This window comes from Parus major, chromosome 1A (genome assembly GCF_001522545.3).
Source record: "Parus major isolate Abel chromosome 1A, Parus_major1.1, whole genome shotgun sequence".
Lineage (NCBI taxonomy): Eukaryota > Metazoa > Chordata > Aves > Passeriformes > Paridae > Parus > Parus major.
Genome location: NC_031773.1, coordinates 57,152,040 through 57,175,102, shown reverse-complemented (window position 1 = coordinate 57,175,102; position 23,063 = coordinate 57,152,040). Strand labels below are relative to the sequence as shown.

General features: G+C 40.1%; 1 protein-coding gene across 4 annotated transcripts in view; it reads right to left on the bottom strand.

Annotated features, from left to right (window-relative positions):
• ITPR2 (inositol 1,4,5-trisphosphate receptor type 2) overlaps positions 1-23,063 on the bottom strand; it is a 241,806-nt gene that overhangs the window by 62,669 nt on the left and 156,074 nt on the right. For all 4 annotated transcript variants that reach the window (XM_015628084.3, XM_015628085.3, XM_033514205.1 and 1 more), the window contains 8 exons: positions 14,576-14,684; positions 12,830-13,017; positions 11,568-11,751; positions 10,719-10,975; positions 9,628-9,828; positions 7,573-7,683; positions 2,944-3,039; positions 1,853-1,972 (listed from right to left, as the gene is read on the bottom strand). In XM_015628084.3, the coding sequence (XP_015483570.1) occupies positions 1,853-1,972; positions 2,944-3,039; positions 7,573-7,683; positions 9,628-9,828; positions 10,719-10,975; positions 11,568-11,751; positions 12,830-13,017; positions 14,576-14,684 (1,266 nt within the window). The remainder of the gene's footprint in view (positions 1-1,852; positions 1,973-2,943; positions 3,040-7,572; positions 7,684-9,627; positions 9,829-10,718; positions 10,976-11,567; positions 11,752-12,829; positions 13,018-14,575; positions 14,685-23,063) is intronic.

Sequence of the window (23,063 nt, the reverse complement as noted above, 5' to 3'; positions counted from 1 at the left end):
TTTTTTTTTTTTTTTTTTGTAAAAAGACGGATATTTTTACAGCATGGAGAGCCAATCATGACATTTAATTTTACAGAACAGGAAGAAGCTCAGTAAGTTGCTGTAAAAATATCCACCCTTATGCAACTGAAATTCAACTATGGATCAGGAATAGCTGTGGAGTGGCACCATGGACCTCTCCAGGGACAGAGCTTAACCTACACCTCAGCCAGCTGGTGTTCCCCTAGCAGTGACCTCTTGTGTAAAACAACCCCAGCAGTCACTTCATATATAGCTTTAGGCCTATATCCCACTCCCCCAAACCATATTTTCCATGTCACAGACCCTGTTAAGTAATTTAACACAAACTGTAGGCAGAAAACAGAAAATACCGACATTTCAATTTGGCAGGCATTTAAATTTTCATTATAAGCATTCAGACAAGGAGTAAATTCAGAAAAGGTAAGGAGCTGCAGATGCTTTCTAAAAATACTGTCATCTCTGATGGGTATCTTATGTACAGCCTCACAAACAGCATGAGACTAGAACATGGTCAACCACACCACCGACAACATAAGAACAATACCTATTTATTTAAATGTGCTGCGAGCATGCCAGCATAACTCAGTAACTCCTTTTTTACATTCCTTGCTTGAAAGAAACATTGCATAATGTTACTGTAACTATAGATTGCTTTTTTTTCTTTTTTTTTTCCACTGAGTATTCAATTCCTAAAAACACTTAATAAACATAATGAATGAGGGACACTCCCTGTCTCCATCTGTTTATTTCTTCTAACTTTGGGAAAAATATTTTTTTTAAATTTTGCCCTTATATGAAATACCAAATTCTGTAATTTATGATATAACTAAGGAGTTCATGGTCCTTACTCTTTCAATTACAAAAAAAACTTTTCAATACTCTAAATGTAATTGAAAGATAAACTAGTTTTGACATCAGCTATTCTGAAGAATAAATAGCCCATTAAATAACAACCTTCCGTGTACATTCTACCTTTACCAGCAGAGAAGTAAAAGTGATCAGACAAAGCTCGAGGGCACTACAGCATAATTTGAAAGGAGAAAGCAGTGAAGAGGCACAATTATTCTTATTGGTAAAGTAATGTTTCTAAAATAATAGGAATCTTCTGAAATCAAGTTCACTTGGTATCACAACTGAAGGCACTATTTAAAATATACCAGTAATGGTAACACAATTTATGATTTGATTGATATAAATAATCTGTTAATGTTAAAAGAAGACAAAGCTAAGTGGACAGTCACTGTTTTACTCACACTGCTCTATTTCAAATAACAGTTTGTGTGAAATTTCTCCTCAATGGGAGTACCAACATATTCAGGATCTCCCCTTGGGGCAAGGGATGGCTCTCAAGGTTGCTCCTCAAGACTGAGGGATTCCTTACCATGAGAGACTCTTGCTAAGTGGTTAAGAGAATGCTAAACTCTGAGATCTTGATGGCTAAATTATATAAAGGATTGATCATATGCAGATAAACCTTTAGACAGAAACTGTCAGTCAAAGCTGGGACTAAGTCTGGATCCAACTGCACCTAAACTCCCCTGTGAGAAGGAGTTTATAATGCAAGGGGATCTTTCCTTAATACCATGACTCAACAGGAGGGTCTCCCTGACAGTGTTGGCTGAGCCTGTCCTGTATGCAGTAACAATCAAGTGTGCCTTGCCACTGAACCTTATTAACCCACTGTAACATCTGCTGTCAAACTTTGGTTTTCATCAATAAACACATTGTTATTTTTCTCTTACCACTGAAGTGCATGACTCCACCTGTGACAACGTGGAGTTTAACCATGCAGTGCTTTTCTGGAAGCCGTCACAAAACAAGTAAGACATACCTGATGTGCCAAAATATAGATATTATGGCCAACATCTTTTGGGGAGATGCCATCATCTCCATTCTCCTCCTCATGGTCACATTCCAGACCTTGGTTGTAGGCATTCTTCATCACATCCACCTGCAACACAAACCACGTCAGGGAGAGATGAAATAAATGTGGTTCTTGGGGAAAAAACACACTGTGTTTGAACACAGCCACTTTGTTCAGCTTCAGTCTGGATGGGTGCCCTGCAGTTCTGCAAGAAGGGTGAGCAGCCTGATAAGCACTTTCTGAATAAATACAAGCTTGAAGGATTTATGAAGCTCCAAAATGCTACATTTTTCATCAGCAACCATGAGAAAGGAATGGGAATGCTGAGCCCTTGTGAGCAGGTATGTTTCACAAATGCTTCTAAAGACCAGTCTAGATATGGCAGGGAGTGCTGTGTAGCACTTAGAGTGCAGCCATGATCTTCTCCTGGCCAGAGCAAGCAGCAGCACAATGCCAGCAGGCATTGGGCTCTGCCTAAGGCAGGGACCATGATCCCAGATTCTTCCCCAGAATTCCCAGATCTCTCAGTTTCTGTTGTTACACAGTCAACTCATATTGGAAATTACTTCCCCAGATTTCCAACTCATTTAAAGTTCCTGGAGACCTCCATAAACACCAGGGTCATTCCAAAACACAGCAACAGCTGCTTGGAACTCTCTTTGTCCATGAGACATAAACAAATAACATACAAGTATATTAAATACATTCTATGTCTACACACACATTTCTCTTAGCACTGCTTCACAAACTGTACAAGCTTAATTTGCCAACCCCTGACAAACTGCACTTGAAGACAGTCTACCAGAATATGATAATTTAGTTAGGAAACAATTACAGAAAAGTGCTTGGAACGGATAAAAATAATGAAGTCGTAAAGACTGAAATCATGCATGCTTGATCCTTTTAAAGTACTTTTTGTGAATTAGTACTATCCTGATACATTGTGCCACCATACGCTGCCAACACTTCTCAGCTTAGATACAGATCATTTTAGAAATGTTTTAATGACAGATTTTTTTTCAGCCAAAAGATTTATGAATATTCACAAGTTTTCTCACCAGTTCTCTTGGTCTCATGTTGAAAAGGATTCTTTCCGCATTCTCACTGTCTTGCCTGCTTTCCATAATAGCCAGCAAAAGCTTGGAGGCATTGTTCTAGAGATACAAAACCAAATTAATGCAAATTTTAAATCTCTTTTATGGATTAATGACCCTTGCATTTGTTTTAATTGAGATTATGAGGACCATTTTTTTAGTGGATAAGATTTTCAACCACTTGCATCTTTTATTTTACTGATGTATTTAATAGGGTTTTTTTTTAATGTCAGCATACCATAACACTAACTCTGCACCCTATATTGGAAGGAAAATTTTAAACACTGAAAAATATTTGATATAGAGTGTTGCTGCAGACTGTTCATGAGAAGTTAAATTCTATTTCCTTTCCTTATTGCCCACCTAGCAATTTTTGCCTTGGCTTTTGTTAAAACGAGACTCAGCAGAGGTAATTACAAAACACGTTACACAAAAGGTTTTATCATTCAGGCAGGTTTCCCTCCCCTTTGGTTTTTATGAAGTCAAACTGGTTATTATTTGAAAGGTTGTAAAATAAACTGTTTTCATACACTCCTGAGATTTTGTTTCACTACTAAATATTCCTGTGAGAATATATAAAGACAACCTTTGCCTTGTCAACTGGCTGCTTTTCATCAAGACCGCTCCTCAGGATTACCCAGCATGAGCTTTAGCTGCTGTAGCCCAGTGGTGCCTCAGACTTCAGAGACCTGCTGTCTTCCAGTTAAATCAGCTGTGGTGGAGAGGAAGAATGGTTCTGGAGGTTTGGCTGCTTTCTGCCACAGCAGGGTTGCCTTGGCTGACCTGCCACAGCATCCTCATCATTGCCTGTTACAGACTGAGCTGTGGATACTTGGAAGCAAGAGACAGTCCCAAGGGAAGAGGTAGGGGCCGGAAAATTCCCAACCCACCCTATAACCTCATTCTCAGCTGCTTAGTGCCATTATCAACAATTCCAGCCAAAATTTCTCCGGTGAGGGTGTGCCTCAGATAATTGGCATGGACAGTTTCAGAGGAAAAGGGTTCAGCTGCTTTTGGGACCAGGGCAAAAGAAAGATGTTATTTCCTACATGTTCAAGCAACTCATGTTTTAAGCAGCCTTTGTATCCCCAAGTTTTGATAATAGAGCTGAAAATAAGGAGCACTAGAGATCAATAGAACAATCACATGAGTTGTAGTGTCCCAGTCAAACTTGTCCAACTCAAAAGCATTTTATAAATTACAATTTGAATACTATAGAGCAGAAACACACTAATTTCACAGCTAAAAGCCCACAAGGATCATTCTTGGTGAGCACAGAATCACAAAACTGCGCAGGTTGGATCATAAAACCACACACTAAAGGCTGTCCTCTGGACTAAGATTCCAACAGTCCAGCCCTTGCTCAAAGCAGCTTGCTCAGGGCTGTGTTAGGCTGAGGATTAAACACCTCTGACTAGAGGACTGAAGGATGAGACTGAAGGTAAGTGGAAGGAGAGTAGATTAGAATGAAGACTTGTATGTAACTGGGGAATTAGAAACTTCTGGGAGAAGAGACTGGGAGCTGAGACAGAAGCCAGGACAGAGGAGCCTGGGCTTGCCAACACAGGAATGAGATAAGGACAAAGAACAAGGGATGAGAAGACCTAACTGGGACTGGCTCAAGAAGAACAGCATTCCATATGAGTTTTGCCATGTCCCTTTCCTTTTGCTTCCAAATCGAATCAGGACCATCCATGGGAAAGGTCTAGTCAGACTCTTTACCTGGTGACTGGCACTGCAGAATTTTAATGTGCACATTGAATGAGGAAAGGAGGAGGTAGAGAAGAGCATTTTGGTTAGGATTACTAACAGGATGCTGCTCTGAAGAGTAGGATGCTTCCTTTGCTGCTGCAGATTTCTCTTACAGTGGTGACCAAGTCAGGAGTGTTATCATTGGCAGGATCTCAAACCGAGGAGGAAGGAAGGGACCATGACAGGCTCCCAGTAGCTTGGTAAGGAAAGGGAGAAAACAGGAGAAAGGCATCAATCCATTCACTCGTGGCTGAGGAGGACTTTGAAGCTCTTTCCCAATGCAGACAACCCTGGGGATGGACAGAAGCCTGATGCAGCTTCCAGGAAGCTGGGAAGAGTAGGACTTAATTTCATCAACAGCCAGCTTCTTGCTACTGACTCAGCGAAAGTGCCTTGTCATGGTCTAGAATTACAGCAGGCATTTGAGATGGTTATTTGGCTACTTATTTCTCGCTTTCTGCACATTTGGAGAGCCTAGAGTCTGATTTCCAATCCCAGACATCAGTGAAAAAAGATATCCATCACTTGGAAAATACAAAACGAAGTTCACAACACTTTTGTACTGTGAAAAATCAGTTCCCAGCTGCTAAAAAACAGCAGAGCCCAAAGCACTTCTACTCTTCATTTCACCTTTACCTGGGCTCCCATCTCATCTCCTAATAAAAATTTTGGAAAAACAAATTAATGAGTGAAGATAGAGTTATGAGGAAAAAAAAAGACACTTTATTTTAAACTCTGTACCTTTAGACTGGCAATGTCTCCTCATCCTGTCACAGATGTGGCAGGTATTGAGCTCTTACTGTGTGCCAGGGCTTACATACTGGTCAGTAAGGAAGGCCAGGGGGTCACACTCAAAATAAAAAGAGGCAGAATAGAACACTGGCCATCTGTGCACTCAGTGAACACTGTCTGCTCTGCTCACTAAACGATTAGGGAGTCCACTGGAAAATATAATCCATGAAAATGTAATTAAATACCACATCAAAAACTATGTGCAAAACAAGCTAAAATAAGATGGCATGGGAAAATGCATTTCAATGTGTTGCCACTCAAAATCAAAAACAGAAGCTTCTTAATTTGGATCCAATTCTTAAAATCACATCTTGCCCAGTAAGGTGTCCAGTTCCAGTACAAGAATGATATGGACATAATGGAATGGGTCTAGCAAAAAGCCAGAAAAATTATGAAGGAACAGAACATTTTTCATTTAAGGAGCCACTCAAAGTTGTGACTGTTCAGCCTTTAGTACAAGTGGTTTAGATAGATCTTATCTATGTGTATAAATTCCTGGTGGGAAGAAATGCAGAAGAGGGTGCCAGACCCTCTCAGCAGTGTCCAATGAGAGGGCAAGAGACAAAAACCCATGAAATTCTATCTATACACAAGGAAACACTTTTATACTGTGAGAGGGATCAAACAGTGGGATAGGCTGCCCAAAATGCTTATGGAGTCTCCAGTTGTTGAGATATTCAGCCGGCCATGGTCCTGAGAAACCTGTTCTAGCTGATCCTGCTTGAGCAGGGGGCTTGGACAAGATGACCTCGAGACATCCCTACTAAAGGAAATGACTCTGTGATTCTGTAAAATCTGAATCATTTCCACAGTCTGAACCTGTGCTATCATTCACCACAATTTTTGTTAATTGAGTTAGTTTGAGCACAGACAGCCTCCTGTGAACAGGGTCACACTGGTCCTTGCAGAGGTGTGTCTCAACTCTGTTTTTAGTAACTACAGAGAAAAGCTGTTCTACAAGCATTTGCTAGCCTCATGACAATGGGAAATCAAAATGGCACTGGAGTGAACGCAGCTACATCTTTACAGAGACTGAAATTTAGACTTCAAAAGAACTGTCTGTGTGTTCAAAGTTAAATGTCTGCCTAAGTGTTTTGCTAGAGGGGGGCCTGAATTACATTGCCATTCAAAAATGTAATTACAGTTATTAAAATCATATGTAAGGCACTGTTGATTCAATGTTTCATTGTACATGATATATAGCTCTATTAATTATTTTATTAGACATGTATAATGTTGCCAATATGATGCAATGCAGCTACCACAAAGTATTTGCGGGTCTGGGGAGGAAACAGACCATCTGCAATGGAAATACTTAATTTTGGAGGCAAGAAAAGGCAACAACCCAGGGCTCCTCCTGGACAGATTCTACCCTGCTTGGCAGACAGTACAGCTGCAGAGCTCCCCTCTGCATGCACTGACACAGAGGCAGGAGAAACTTATCTACAAGCCAGTCCAGCTCTCCCCAGAACATAGAACAAAATTACATTATAAGCCCTCCCACTCTAGGCTTTGCCCTCACACTCCACACTTTGTGTTTCCCCTCAGAGGACACTGAGAAAGGAAATAAAGTACAATTTACTTGAATCTCGTTTTCAACTTTATTTGACATTGCAGGTCATCTGATGTATTATTTTTTTTCACAGCATTTCCTTCTCAAATAATTTTTAAGAGTTCGGTATTTAGAGAGAATGCCTGATTTGTTGCATGCCTGTATAGTGTGGCTATTTATCAATCTTGAGAGGTTTTACATCCACAGTATAGACTTTTCATGCTAGGTGTGTCATGTCTGATTGTAGGATTTTAAAAAAAACAAACAACCGAGGACATAGTCCCAAACACAGCAGTGGGTCAAAAGGCCTGTGGCAGAGGGCCTGATAAGGATTCAGAAGCTGAGATGAACTCATTTGCAATCTTTTTTTTCCAAAGGCTTCTGAATATACTGCACTATGGTAAGATTAAGTAAATGTCAGGCTGCCTAGAGCTCTCACATATGTATGTCTTCTGTTGCTACCCAAATTCAAATAAACAAATTTACATATACTGTACCTTGAGCTGAAGCACCAAGTCCATGCAGTATTTGCCGAGAGGGTTTATGTCATTCAAGATGAGAGCAATTATAATATCAATCCCATTAGACTCATGGGTGGCTATGCATGTCTGCAAAATAAGAGGAGAGAAGGAAATGGGGCAGGGGCAGAAGGAAGGGAGGGGAGGAGAGGGAAAAAGAGGGAGACGAGACAGCCAGAGGGAGGAAGAGAATATGCACATCAGGAAATTTCCAAAAGGATCCAAAACTTAAAACACCTTGGAACAGTGATAACCTTTCAGCCAAAGTAGAACAGCCTGGAAACACACCACATGCAGTGCCAGGGGAGACTTGTGTGCACAGAACTAACGCAAACACCGCCAGTATGAAATACCCAACTGGAAAAAAGGTGGTGCAAGCTAAAATCTGCTCCCAGAGAATCCCGCAGGGCTTGGCACCAAGCGGTACAACTTGCAGACAGCAGCCCTCAGGAGCACTGCCAGATTCAGCTGAGCACATGCCAGCCTCAGACATAAAAGACAAGCTCGACTGCAGGCACAACCAAATTTGCACGCTCAGATTCTCCATTTGCCCTCAGCAGCCAGCATTAATATTGCTGTTACAGCACAAAATGTTCATGAAAATCAAAGCTCTCTCCATGCATCTGGACATGTCCTGCAAAGACAGGTATTTCTGGATAGGGAATTCAAAACTGTATTTGTGACCAGTGGTACTTCCTAAATGCCTTTACAGATGGAGTTCTGGACCTTCTAGGCCTTGTGCACAACAGTCAGTTATACAAGAGCCTATGGCACTTTTTCCTCTGGCTGGTTTATGGGACAATAGGAAAGAAAAAGTCTTCCAGAAAGACAGAGAGAGGGGAGAAAATTAAAATGAAAGCGTGGAGCATTTGCCCCTCAAATATATTGAATTTGACTTGCAGTTGGTGTAAACAATTGTAACTCAGACCCTGAGTGACTTGCCAGAAGATAGGTCTAAGTAATAAAGTGTAATTCATCATTCCTTTCATATCAGTGTTCCCCCAGTGCTTCTCACATAACTTTGTTGGAGAGCATGTTAACTTGTAACATACTTTTTCATCTCCAGTCATGTAGCTATACTTTTTTAACAGTTGTTTTTCCCATTTGGAAGTGGATTAAATATGACTGTTCAAAATTAAGTCCACTAAAGGATTTTTGTTTGTTTTTAAAATATTAAGTAAAGGGAGATGATTACTAGCAATGGCAGTAATAGCACTTTGCATTTCACTGGTGCACATTAATGAAGAAGCATTAATATTGCATGTAATTCTTCAGCTATTTCTAGCATAGAGAACAGATTGCTTCTGTAATTTTGCTTGCCACAATTTTCCCACTGCTAATCCACAGCAAAAATTCTGCTGTTTCATCCACTGTGACAACTTTACTGCAGTTCTCTTCAGATCAAATATGGCAGCAGGTAATCACATCCTTTACCTTTCCGCACTTCTTCAGCACGGCACTCAAGAGACTTTTGGTAAAAGTCACAGCTGTGTGACTTCAAAAGGCTGTAGTGAGCAAGGCACAGGAGATAAGAAGCATGGTCTTTAGTCTTATCCATGGTCTTTAGTCTTATCCATTTCACTACTGATACCATAATTAAAGATGCTGCTAGGTGGTATAGCAGGAAAGCAAGTTAGACTTTGTGGCAGTTATTTGAAATAAGGAAAGTAAATGCTAGCAAGGTGTATAAACACCAGCAAAATGTGTGAAAATGAAGAACGTAAGTCTGTGCAATGAGCTTCTGAAACTGTGACTCCAAATACCATCTCACAAAGTGAGGTTTAAGCCATGGACACAGCAACATAAAACATGAAACTGTCACTGAAAACCCTCAGAGGAAAAAGAAGTAGGAAGAGTCTGTTTTGAGTTCTGACTTAAAAGGGTCCCTCAGGCCTCAGGAAAGCTTGAAGAGTGTCTAGTCATAGCAGCTCCAAGTGAACTTATGCTATCAGGAATACTGAAAGGTTTGTGATAGGCACCCTGACACCAACATTCAAGTATAGTCTTCTGCATCCAGAAGTTCTTTAGCCCTACCTGGTTTTCATGGCACGGGCCCTGGCAATATTCCGTCAAGCTCTCCAGCGTCTGGTTGACAAGAGCCACGTTCCTCTCATTGATGTAAAGCCCCAGTAAGCCCAGCCCACCTGTGGTGCTCCCACAGATGCAGTCCAAAAACTGAAGGGTCTCACAAACGAGGTTGTAATTTGTTTTATTGTTTTGATGTCTTAAAAAATTCTGGTGGGTGAAGGAAAGGAACAAAAAAAAAAAAAAAAAGAAAAAGAAAAAAGAATCAAGGCAAACAAAGTTTTTTTCATGAGAACATTGAAGGATACAATTCCACATGGCCACTGTGTCTCAGGTACTGAACTACACTGCACTACTGCAGAAAATATATTAGGCCTTAATGCAGCAATTGAGAACTATTATTTCCTTAAATCATAGAGCAAGGAGGGCTTAGGAAAGTGAACTTGGCAAACATCTGCACTGGCCTTAAATGTCTTTTATATGTCCTGCAGACCTGCTCCCACACACCCATTACAGCCCCTCTCTTGGAAGTCATTCCCCACAGCTGAGCAGGTCTGGTGGCACATTATGGAGCTCAGCTGAAACCTCCCTTCTGCAGCTGCAAGGGAGGCTCCTGGCCACAGCACTGAGGTACGTTTGCAGAAAATACATTTTGCAGAGGTTGCTATGGGGACAGTAATCTCTACCAAAAGAACTGATAGCAGGGACACACAGAGCATCTTAAAGCCTTCAATTGTAAGGAAGGAAACTTTGGGAAAAGGGCAGTATCCAGGATCTTCCTGTGCTCTTCAAGTCTGTGGTAAGTGATCCACCAGGTGTGCACAGGAACCTTACTAACAGGGACATTTAGACCCTTCTCAGTTCCATGTGGCTGTGCTGAGATCCCCAAGCAATTCTGAGGATATAAACATGCACTCCTCCAACACAGAACCCAAATGGTTCTTGAAAAGGGTTATTTTATCCCTTGGACCAAAAAAGCCCAACATCTCAGACAGCCCTATTCTGTAACAGGGGCCAGGCACAGGCATGTTTTTCTTCCCTTTTGAAGGTGCAGCCCCTCTAATAACAGCCCTATAAAAGCTCAGCTCAAAACACTTTACCTGGAGCTCTCGGTTGTGGTTCTCACACAGCAGCTGAAGAAATCTCAGTATTGGCTGCATGATTGCAATGGCAGGGCTCATGATTGCTTCTTCCACAGACTTCTCTTCTGCATTTGCAGCATCTGCTCCTGAGCCCATCAGATCTATTTCTGGGTCCATTTCTCTTCTGTACACAGAGTAAGCCTTGGAGGTTGCAGAAGATGCTTCTGTTAACTGTCCTTTCATTCCCTCTTTCAGATTCAGGGTTGAATCCTTAACTGAAAAGAAGATAATTTTCCTTCATTTTTGGAAGTCTTTCTCCCCATTTGATTAAACAATAAGAAAACAATAATAATGAATGCAACTTTTTCTTTGTTGGTGCCTAACTTTTCAAAGACCTCTAGGCAACTCACAAATAATATCAAAGCAACATTCATGCAGGGATAGCATGTTCCAAATAAACCACAAACCAGAGTGAAATAGAACATTAACACAAAAAGCTCTACTATTTCTCTCCCATATACAATAAATGATGAGAACAATGGAAAGACCACAGGGTGGGAAATCAGTTCCTGCGCCTGCTCTTGTGAAATATCCCCAATAGCAGCAGCCTCTGCTTCTGCTCCTCTAAAAATACGGCTCAGTACCTTTTATTGATGCAAACTGGCAGAGCTTCACTGATTTCATTAAAACTAATTCCTTGTAACCAACCTGAGATGGACTGTAATTCAGAGAAAAACAGGCAAAAGATGCAAATTGGCAATGATTAATATTAAAGCTTATTGATCAGCTCAGCAAAGCATCAGTGGTGCAGACATGCAGTGTCAATATAGTGCCCCGCTCCCCTCTTTCCCAGGGGTGCTTCCTTACCTCTCTTTTTGGGAACAGATATGGTGAGGTCGCTGTCATCCTCTTTCTTTTTGCTCCCCAAATCAATAGTGTTCACTGTCACTGTGGATCGGATCTCCTGCTGAGCAGCTTTCATGCGATCATACAGCACTTTAAAGAACCTTTCTGACTTTTTCTGCTCCTTTAGTTGCTGGTAAGTCGAATACTGCAAAAAAAAAAAAAAAAAGTAAATTCTTTAGATATCAATCTTCTAAGGAAGAAGAAATACAAAAATACACTATATTTTTTTGTCAAACCGATGATGAATAATTACTTCACTTACACAGAACAAATGTTGGCCACGGCCTGACCAGTTCTTTCACAAAGTGATATACAAGGCTGGTAACAAAGGCCAGCCTTGATGATAATGTTTTAAAATTTGGGTAAAACAGTGAAGAGTGCTATTTGCAGTCTTTTAAATGTCACAATATTGTACTTGAAGTTAAATTACTTTGTGACACTCTCCATTTCTCTAGGCTTACTAGTCACAATATTCCATCTACAAATAACAGTGAAAAGTAACTTATTATGTAACAAAAAGAGAAAGCATGGAACATCTAATATGTAATATTATACCTTGGATTATATTCTTTTTTTTGTGCTACAGACAGAATTTATTATTAAATATTATTTTAGATTATAAATCCCAGTCCCTTAATATAACTGTCAAGCAGTCTGAGGACCATTTGCAACAGTTTACAAACAATTCAAATTCTCCCAGCCTTCCCTCATCACATCAATTCTCTGTCTTCCCTCAGTTGTCTGATTTGGCTAAATCTGGGTGAGAGGGATATAATTAAAAAAAACAACATAGAAGTGCATATTTTGAAGCAGATATTTTCTATCAGCTGGAATACTGATCTTCTCAAATGGGCAGGTTATTTTTTCTTTGGAGATTTTGATAAACGTCTCTGAAAGTTTCCAGAAAAGACTTCGTTAAACTTAGAAGTATTATCATTTTTAATTTTACAAAGAGTGACATAAAATAACTGGGGATAATGCTCACATGGCAATGACCAGATTAAAAGCAGCATGGTGCTATACAGGGAGGGACAGCTGAAAAACATTTTCTTCTGCTGAAGAGCTACTGCATAGTAATAGGGAATACTTACATTTGCATTACAGTGGTACCTATTCTAGTGACAAACTTTTCACAGAACTCACACCAAAAGGTTTCTCTTTACTTGTCTCCAGACCACATACATCTGAGAATCAATATGTGAATAAGCAGATTAAATAAGTACCTGTGTTTGCGTATTTCCACCTTCGAGCAGTGCAATACCGAGCAGAATGCCTTCTGAGAAAATCCTGTCATTTCTGGTGTTCACTATCACATCTATGACCAGCTCTGAGGCACCTTCTTTGTCCAGGAGGCACTGGATATCAAACATGGTCACCCCAGACTTATCTGCATCTTGTCCCGAAAATCCACCTGCAAATCAGACAAATACACAAATACCATTCATGTTTTCTTCAAACACATATATGAAAATGAACCTATTAGTAGTGATAAAGCACACAATGGCAACATAATTCTGTCAGGCAAAATTCCCTTTGATAAAAACAAGATATTTGTAAGAAACTGCAATGTTGCACTCTAAGAATAAGAAATAAAACAAATCCCCAAGTCATTGTTCTGTCATGATATTCAGACAATAAATAAGTTGGAAAGGACATAGATTTGTTCCCTGAACCCTTTTTTAATTCCACTGCTGCATATACTAAACTGTGACTAGGGTCAGTGCTCTGAGACCCTTTTAAAATCTGCTCTTCAATCTCAGGTGTATTCTACATTAAAATTGTCTTCTGGTTATGGGTCTGACTTTCCAGCCAAATGCTTTTACCAGCTCCTAGATCATCATCATCATCAACACCATCATCATGATGATGTCTTCTTTAAGAACACAGACTTGAGTTACTCCAAATTAAAGGTGTGGGTTGAAGAAATTTTGCTAAATTGTATTAGCTCATTAAATCAACCACCTTTTATTATCACAGATGATCATCTTTCCTGCTATACTTACTTCTCTAAAGATGTAACTGTGCCTACTTCATTAGTAAAAATATAGTATTGCTTTAATCAGCAAGTACTACTTTGATTAAACTGATTAAAATGCTTCAGACTTTGTGATGAAGCCCCCCCCCCCCCCCCACTTTTTAGAGAGAACTAAAAAAACAGTAAAAGTTCAGTCTCTTGTTTGTTAGAGAGTGAAATTGGCATATAGGGTGTTAAGACTGCAAAGATTTTCAGTGTCTACATTGAAATAGTTAGAGAGGAACAGCTCGGTAACAGCTGCAGAAGGTGACAAAGCTGGGCATGCCTTCAGTGTGCACTGGAAATGCAGTTCTGACCTGGCTCTATACCTAGCTCCAGCCTCATTTCCTATGATATCCATTATTATGGGTTTTCCTAGAAACCATTCACAGTAACTTCCTGTGGCTTCTACAGCAGAATGATACAAAAACTTAGGTTATAATGGACCTACAGAGATCTGAAATCTGATACTGAAACTTCTTGCTCACAGGAAGATAGGACAAATTCATCCGAGTCTTGCCCAGTAAAGTTGTAACAAGAACTGAAACATTCTACAACCTCTCAGGAAAATCTGTTCCATTGTCTAACCAGTACTTTTGTGAGAAGCTTTTCCTTAGATCTTACCTTTTTCATATACTTTTTCATATACCAATAAAGGATCTGGTCAATACATTCTTTAGTTTCCAGAAACAACATCATGTCTCCTCAAAAGTTTTCTGCTTTGCAGAATTTCTGGATGGGGATTTACTGGTACCTACTTCGGTACCTCCAAATGCACAATCTGAGAGAAGTGTGTGCAACTTAAAAATAGAAGAGTCTGATACTACCTCTCTTCTAAGTGCTTACAGAACATGTTTGATTTATTTACCAACTGAATGCCTGGAGCATGTCCAATGTGCCTATTACAAAAAAATGGTGCTGCTAATTTTGCTCTCTTGAAATGATGTTGATTTACCTCCCACTTGTGCAGTTTTGCTGTAGCTGGCAGACAGGGGCCCATTCATACCACTTCCATATTCCCCTTTAAAGTACCGATACAGGAGGATTTTCCTTAAAGTGTTGCCCTTTAAGAGAAAGATAAAAGAAGAAATGAGAGTTGTGGCCAATTTCCTTTGTTGTTTGAAAAGCAAGCTGTTTAACACAGATACATAATTTAGTAGGTCTTTCCATTATAATTAGTAAGCAAACAAATAGGAAAGTTGTCCAGAAAACAAATATCTATCAGTCTTATCTAACAAATACCAGGGGAAAAATTCTAAAATAGTGTTGTATAAACTTTTTTTGAAGTTTGTTTTAAACTTATTGATTATAAATAAAACACCTCCACTTCAGTAATTCTGATTGGCTATTTGTGAGATGTGTACATTGAAACAAGCTCCACAAATAGCCAGTGCTCTGCAGTCAGTGTGTCTGTGCCCTACCCTGCCATGGCAGCATTTTCTTCCTATTTTCTGCAGCTGAGTAGTACCACTCCCTTTTCTCTGATCTCAGATAATCCAGCTGATCATCTGAGAGAAGCCACATCACATAAAATATTAAAACAGAGATATGACATTTGATAGAACAGCTTAAAAAGCATTCTCTGTATCGCCTTGTTCCTTGACTTTCAAAACCACAACCAGTCAAAATTTGCATGCAGCTCTCTGAAGATCTTCCCTTTCATTTTACTTATGTTCTGCAACACAAGACATGCTGGATTGAGAATCAGGAGTACCAATTACCTGGCATTTTTATTTTGCCTTCAGTCTCCACAGAACATCTGCAGTCAACACTCAGCTCTACAGAGACAGAAGGTGACACAACTGTAGGTGTATATGTAACCTCAGATTTCATAAACAGGAATAAGTAAGGTCTCTAATGCTCAAGACAGAAGGAGGAAATTTGTCACTTCAAGAGCTTGGCAGTAAAATTAACATTTTTTCCCCCTATTTTCACTAAATTGCTGGTTTTAATGAAAAAAAATCTAAAAAATATGTGCACTAGAAACATTCTCAGCATTCAGCAGCTCACCAGTGCCTGCACATTAGTGCAGCAGTCAAGTTTCCAATCAAACCATCTCTTTGGCCTCCATAGACATCAGGCAGTGGGGAAGCAAGTCCCAGGCACTCTCACACTCCCACTTCTCTCTTAACTTGGCAATATTTCCAGTGGCAACCACACACACAAAGGGACTGCTTCATAGGCCTTGAAGACAATGGCCTTGTCCACCTGAAGAAAGTGCCAAAATGCAGGACTTTGTGTGCTGCCTGACAGCACCAACCAGATATGCTTTCCTAGTTCTCTCATTTTGATGTTTTCATTTGATAATAGTCTGCACAGAATCCCCTCAAACAGCCAAGGAAAGTACAAAGCCTAGAGTAAAATATCAAAAGTTATAAATACAATAGTTACAAGAAGAGTAAGAAGCGTCACCTACAAGGAATTTAGTGGGTGGGTTTTCCAGGTGAGGTTAATCCAGTGCACTCTACACTACAGAGGAAGGGAAGGAACCAGAAGTCTCTGAGGAATTCACACAGAGACCCATTCCTTCCCAGACTGGTTGTGATGAGGTTTAACCTGGAGTGGTACAGTAATGGACAAGGTACAGTAGCCAAGCTCATAAGCAATTTTAAGGTGGGTAAGAGCACTAGCTCCTCCAGCTCAACAGGGCTGGGACCAAAATCCAGTGTCTCATGGCAAAGTGAACCTTGTTTTCATCATCTCCTGAAGAAGAAAAACATATTATTGATGGGAAAAGAGTTCCCACCAGAACTGACAAACATGGGCTGAGAAGAAGGCTAAAGTGCCTTTTCAAGCTCTCAGGCATATATATCACAGAATCATAAAACTGTTGCACAAATGGGATCACAGAGCAGAAACCCATCCTAACTCCCAACCAGGACCCAATCCAGAATGGGCACTGCCTTGAGACACGATCTTTTCCTCAGAAAGGCTGGCATTTGCCATAGCACTTGACTAACCACTCAGTTTGAGTCAAGCTCCTCAACCAGCAATCTATGCAGTCTGTTGATGACTAATGATAAATTATATAAACAGTCACAGTGCAGTCATGGGAAGAAACACCAAAAGCCATCTATATATAGTTAAGAATACTACCTGGGGTCACAAGCTCTATTGTTCTACCAAAACAGCCCTTATTTTATCAAGAAGAATGTTTAAAACCATAAAAGAGCTTTTGACTTATAAACGGAGTGATTTAGCACTGGGGTCTGATTACCTGGAAGCAAGTAACTACCAACACATCTCAGATCTTCCTCCTGCCTTGTTACCGTCAAAGACACTGGGGGATATGAAGATGTTTATCCAGCTGGTTACAGAAAGGGGAATCCTGCTCCACCCATATCCAAACTAAGGAACAGATTTCATTTCTTCTTCCAAGAAGTCTTAATTAGTAGGATTCCTGCTCTCTCTCAACCTCCCATGAATACAGACAATAGCTGTAGTTCCCAGAAGCCAAAGTGTCAAGAGTCAAGGATGCCGTGTTTGAAAGGCAGAAATGTGGTGGAACCTCTGCTTTGCCTGACAGCTGTGTCAGAAACGCACCCCCAGGCTCAACCCACATATTTTCAAACTCGGGACCTTCTTCTCCTCTGTGATGACCTCAGGCAGCCATATGACTTCCATGAGTCTTGTGAAATGAGCTGCCACTACAAAGAGAAGAGCCCAGCCACAAGAACCAGGGCTGAGAAACGCACAGAGAAATGCCCGAGGAATGTATCAGAAACGCCGGTCACCTCCAGCATGTGACTGTGAGGCACCATCCTAGAAAGAGCTGGAAAGACCCCGCTTCCAGAAAAAGTGCTGATCCTGCTGGCGTAGGTGTGTGGGAATGCTTTTATGGGAATGCCAGCAAACAGAGTCAAGAACAACCCCATCACACAGATGAGACCGGCTGCTGCCAGGACAAGCCAGACAGCCACGCCATTGATGTCCTTGGAAATGGATTCCTAACTTAGCACAGCCACAAAATTAATGCTGCCCAAAAGCAAACGATCACAGCAGCAACAGCAGCATGAATAAGCAGTTTGCTGCAGGTACTACTGACACTCGTGCCACTAAAGCAGAGGCCAAAAATAAAAGCACACTAGGCAGTGCAGTGCTGTCTTCCCTGACTGCGTTTCTATATGAGGCAGAAGTCCCAGCCTTCCAAGCTGAATCTCTCCCCTGCTGGTTACAATACACTTTCTTTCATACCTCTTATTAGGGTATGGAAGTGACATGTAAACATCACTCAGCTGACTGCAACCCTTCCATAATGGCTAGAACATTGTATAGCTTTGGAAAAAACACAATGAAACATAACAGTCTTATTGTTGCTGATGAATACCACTGCATTGTCCCTAACAAAAGCTAGGATAAAGACTGAGGACACAAGAAAGCAACAACTGGATATTGTTGTTGCAGTTTTAAATAGCTGGGGATTGACAGGCAAAAGTTTCCAATAGGGAATAATTATTCCAATAGGAACATGTAGACACAAACAAATTCCATTTTCTCAGTCCGTATTTCATTATACTCGTTGGTCTTTAAACTTGATTTAAATGCCTTAATACAATGGTTTATTCACTTGCCCTCTCTGAGCCTGCAAAAGGCTGTTTCCACATGAGGATGGGCCAGGAAGCAATGGCTGAGAGAGGTACCTAAGGCTTAACAGATCTGCATCAGCACCAGCTCTCCCTATTACACCACCAAAACTTATCTGTCCTGCCTTATATAACTTTTCACACTTCTTAAGGAATTGGAATTATACATATGATGTTCTGGAGGCTGAACCAGAGGGTCTGGTGATCTCTTCTGATTTTCATCCTGTATTAAATTAATGAAGTGGAAATACTCAGATTATCAGTGATTACACAGAAAAGGCAGCTATATCCAACCACTATATCTATGATACAGTGGATGATGTTGTGAGCATATTTCAGCATAAATCCAGGAAGAGGCATGAAATTATTAGGCTTATTAAATGTTCATATTTGAATAACTTGCAACCAAGTATAAAAGAGGAGCTGTTGGGAATCTCTGATCTCCTACTACAGAAAGTTTGGAAGAGACACAAAATCTCAGAGAACTGTGACACATGCAATACATTTCCAAAAGCATCAAGGAGTACTTCTTATACTTTTTAATGATATCCAGCCCTCTCCCATGAGTTTGATATCAGTTCTGGGAGAGGCAAAGGAATGGCTGGTTTTGCATTCCATTAACACAAAATTAAAGAAGCTACTATATACTGATGACAGTTTTAATATTGTCATCATCTTGTAACAACTGCCTCAATCAGGTTTGCCAAAACAGACCTTCTGAAGCTTCTGAAGATTATCTTCTGCTTTTGCTAATAATGAAAATATCATTCTGGTAAAGTTTGATAAACTGTGCAGTGTGACACAATCCTGTAAGGCAAAATTTTTATTAAGTAAGCCCAGAAGGTTAGTTATCAAATGGCTTAACAACTCAGTGACTGACAGAATTCAATGTGCAATTTAAAGCAAGAAATCATAAACAAATGTAGGCTTCTAATGGGCAAACTCATGAAGTATGTATTGTCTGCCTCATTTGGGGCTTTTCTTAATAAAATGAAATAATACAGAAAATAATTATTAATTGTGTTTGGAAAGGACACACAAAAAAAGAGGGGATAAGGTCAAGTCACCACTAACAATTTAGGCATCATTTATTAAACTGACCAGAAGTAAACAATATGAGTGTCATTATGTCCAAAGCTCTGTATGTCTTAATAACAATAAAATACAGAATACACAAAAAACTGGAGGATTCTGTTCTAGGAGGTCATGACTTTGGGGGAGAATGAAAGGCTAGGAGAAAAATCAGTACAATGACAACTCCCCAAATCCCATAGTTCTGCAAAGGGTAACAAGAGCTGTTATGTGGGATTTGTGGGACTCTCTCACTTACTCACACACAGCAGCACATTACTGTAGCAATACCACATCACAAGTTGGTGTCCATAGTTCAAGAAGAACGCTGATGAATTGGATCAGGTTTGGAGAAGCTCCATGAGAGTGATTAGAGAATAAAACAAGCCTTTTCATCAGAAATTCAAGGCTTTCAATCTGCTGAGTTTATCAGTCTAAGCAGGAACTCTGTTTCTGACTATCTACATAAGAAATCTGATATAATGGATGACTTCAGTCTAAAGATAAAAGGTGCAAGACATACTGGTGAGAAGATGAAAATGGAGAAATTCAGCTAGAAAAGAGGTAGAGGCAGCTGGGTTATTAAGTTTGAGGGTTATGAATCTTATTTTTATTTTATATAACAGTAGTGGCATTTAGCTATTGGAACAGCTTAAGAAGAGGTGTGATAGTCTGTACTGTTGGCAGTTACTAAACCATGACTAGGTGGCTTCTAAGAGAGAAACTATTTGAAGATCTTGTGGTCTACATTATGAGAACAAGCTGGGTGACAAAAATACGTCATCTCACATAATCTATGAAGACATCATGCCACCTTTTCCTGTAGTAAATATAGATGAGGTTAGAAGCCTGGTTTTCTATGAAGGCTGTTTAAAAGACACCTTCTTCTACAAGTTTCTTGTCATTATTTATAAATGAAACTTCTATTTGGTCTGAGTGCCTGTTTCAGGATGATTTTTTTGGTTGTTGCTTTTGTTGCTGTTGTTGTTCACCTATTTTGTTCCCTTATTTCTCTTGGAGACAAAACATGGTGGGAGAAGGAGTTTTGTGCAAGTGGCTTCTGTGAAGATACCACGTGTGGTTTTATAACCTTTTAAATTATGATTCAACCTGCTCTTGAAATGCAAGATGACACAGAAATCTCCCCATCTCCAAAAGGGATCAGCTGAGGCCACGGCTACCACACGCATGGTGTTGCACAAGCACAGGCTTGGAAGAGAGCCCCGAAGTCTTGACTCCTATTATGTCCACAAAGTGGAAAATTTCTGTTTTCATGATGCCAGCAACTTCCAGGGGGCTCACAAATTGGGGGAAGTTGTTTGTTTTGGGGAGTTGTTTGTTTGTTTTTACACAGAGTGAGCTTTTTCTTGGTTTTGATCTTTTTGCAACAAGATGTTTTCATAGCCAACTGATAGTTGAAAGTGATATATTTTCACCAATAAAATATGACACCCAACAGCACAGTTACTTGCACACTAGGGAGTTTATTTACCCCAGGGGAAAAAAGCACTTTCAAATATGAAGTTGGGTCCAGCTGGTGTCCAGTTCTGCTTCCACTAAAATTAATGGAAGATTTGCCAGCAACTTAAGTAAGAGAAGGAGCAGACACACACTTTGCCAGGCAAAAGCATTTTATCCAAGTCTAAAAAGAAGAAAACAACCCAAAATATGCACCAGACTTCATGACACAGTTCTCTTAGGAGAGCAGAGCTGGCCACCCACACCTCTCAGCTGTCTCTCATTAGGCAGAGACACCCCACATTTAAAATGTGCCATTGTTCAATCCTACACAAAACTGGGAGGAATCCCACTTGTCTCAATACAAATTGCCTGCATTACAAATACTAACTGATAAACTTGAGATTGAAACTGATGCAGAGATGAGTTAACAGGTTCAGATAAAAAAACAACCAAGCACGAACTTCTTTAAAACCAAATTACAGTTGTTCTAAAAATGAGTTAATTTTTTAAACAGTCTTTTAATTATTCTTTCCTCTGCAGTTCCAGGTTCCATAGAAAGCTGGAAACTTAAGTGCCAAACTATTGCAAAACAATTGCTATTGCCAGTCCGTTTTCAATATGGATAGGGAAAAGAATACTGGATACACCACAAAAAAACCCACAGGTTTTGCCTGATAACCATCCAATTTTGCACCCTGAAGAAACTCAGGAAAGCATCATATTAAGAGAAAGATTTTTTTGGCAGTAACTCTAAAAAGTGTCTCCACTAGGAATACAGCAGGAGAGAAAAATTGTTTGGGTTGGTGAAAACCTCCGCATTGGGACGTTTAGACTTAGACTGAGAAGAAAACACTTTGAAAAACACAGTTTGATTTTGTAATTGTATAATTTTTCTATTGGGCCATAAAGTATAAGTAGCTGCTGAATGGGATTTTTTGTTTAAATACCATATCTCTAGATATGTATATATGCATTTATATAGAGAGAGAACAAGTCTTTGCTGTGGGCAAATATTATTGTTTATATCTGTCAATTGTGCATATAAACTGTGCACTTACAAACTGGGTCATGTTTGCACCTCTGTAATTTTTCCTTTCAGACTTCCTCCAGTACAAAACAAAGCACTGAGACACACAATAACTCAAGTTCTCCACCACAGAAGGAAAATAATATAAGATTTGATCACGATTATTCCAAAGCATTTATGAGTACATCATCAATAACAGACTGTAGGAAAAGACCAGATCTGAGAAGAACAATTTTCAAAGACTAAAATTATCTAACTCTTATGCTGCAGGGGGTAAACTTTCAAAGTGATGCGCAGGGAGTTATGCACACAAATCCTATTATGTTTAACAGGATTTCTGTGTGGAGCTCCTCATGCTCAGCAAGGAAAAAAACCAAAACAAAACTACCCCTAAGTGCCCTAATGTGAATATTTACCAAAACAGATACTTAATTTCCAGATGCATACTTACGAGCTCTACTGTGCTTTGACGTTTCACAAACAATTTGCAACAGGTAGCAACGGAGAATAATAGAAGTGGCCAAACACCAATTTCATGACATTTTTCTCTTTTGCCATGTTGCTATTATGTTGAACTTCAAAGCCAGAGCATTACAAATACTTGATTTACTAGCTAAGGGATGATCTGCAGATGCAGTGTCTGCCCTGGTTTGGATCAGATAAAGGAGAATCTTCACCTGTTGGCTCAGGACTTTCAAATTGGCTCAAGAGACACTTTTGCATTTCAGTTTTCTAATCATTTTTACCTGCCACAAGCTCCACTGATTTCTTGACTTCTTCCTCGTCTACTAGTAAAGATCACAAAGTCATAGGATGATAGCCTGGTTTGGGCTGGAAGGGACCTTAAAGGTCACCCAGTTCCATCCCCCTTCCACTATTCCAAGTTGCTCAGAGCCCCATCTAACCTGGCTTTGGACACTGCCAGGGATGGGACAGCCACAGCTTCTCTGGGCAACCTGGGCCAGGGCCTCACCACACTCACAGGGAACAATTTATTCCAAATATCCCATCTCAACCTGCTCTCTGTCAGCATAAAGCATTGTCCTTGTCCTGTCACTCCAGGGCCTTGCCAAGGGTCTCTCTCAATTTTTCCTGTGGGTTCCCTTCAGGCACTGGAAGGCCACAATGAGGTCACCCTGAAGACTGATGATGACACTTCAGAAATTCATAATTTGCACCTATGTCACTGCTTACCTTTGAAAGAACCTATGCATTTCCTAAACCAGGTTATCAGAATTATTTTGCAAACCAGGTTATAGACTTCTGGAAATTTTTCTTTGGATTTGACGTGAATTGTGGGT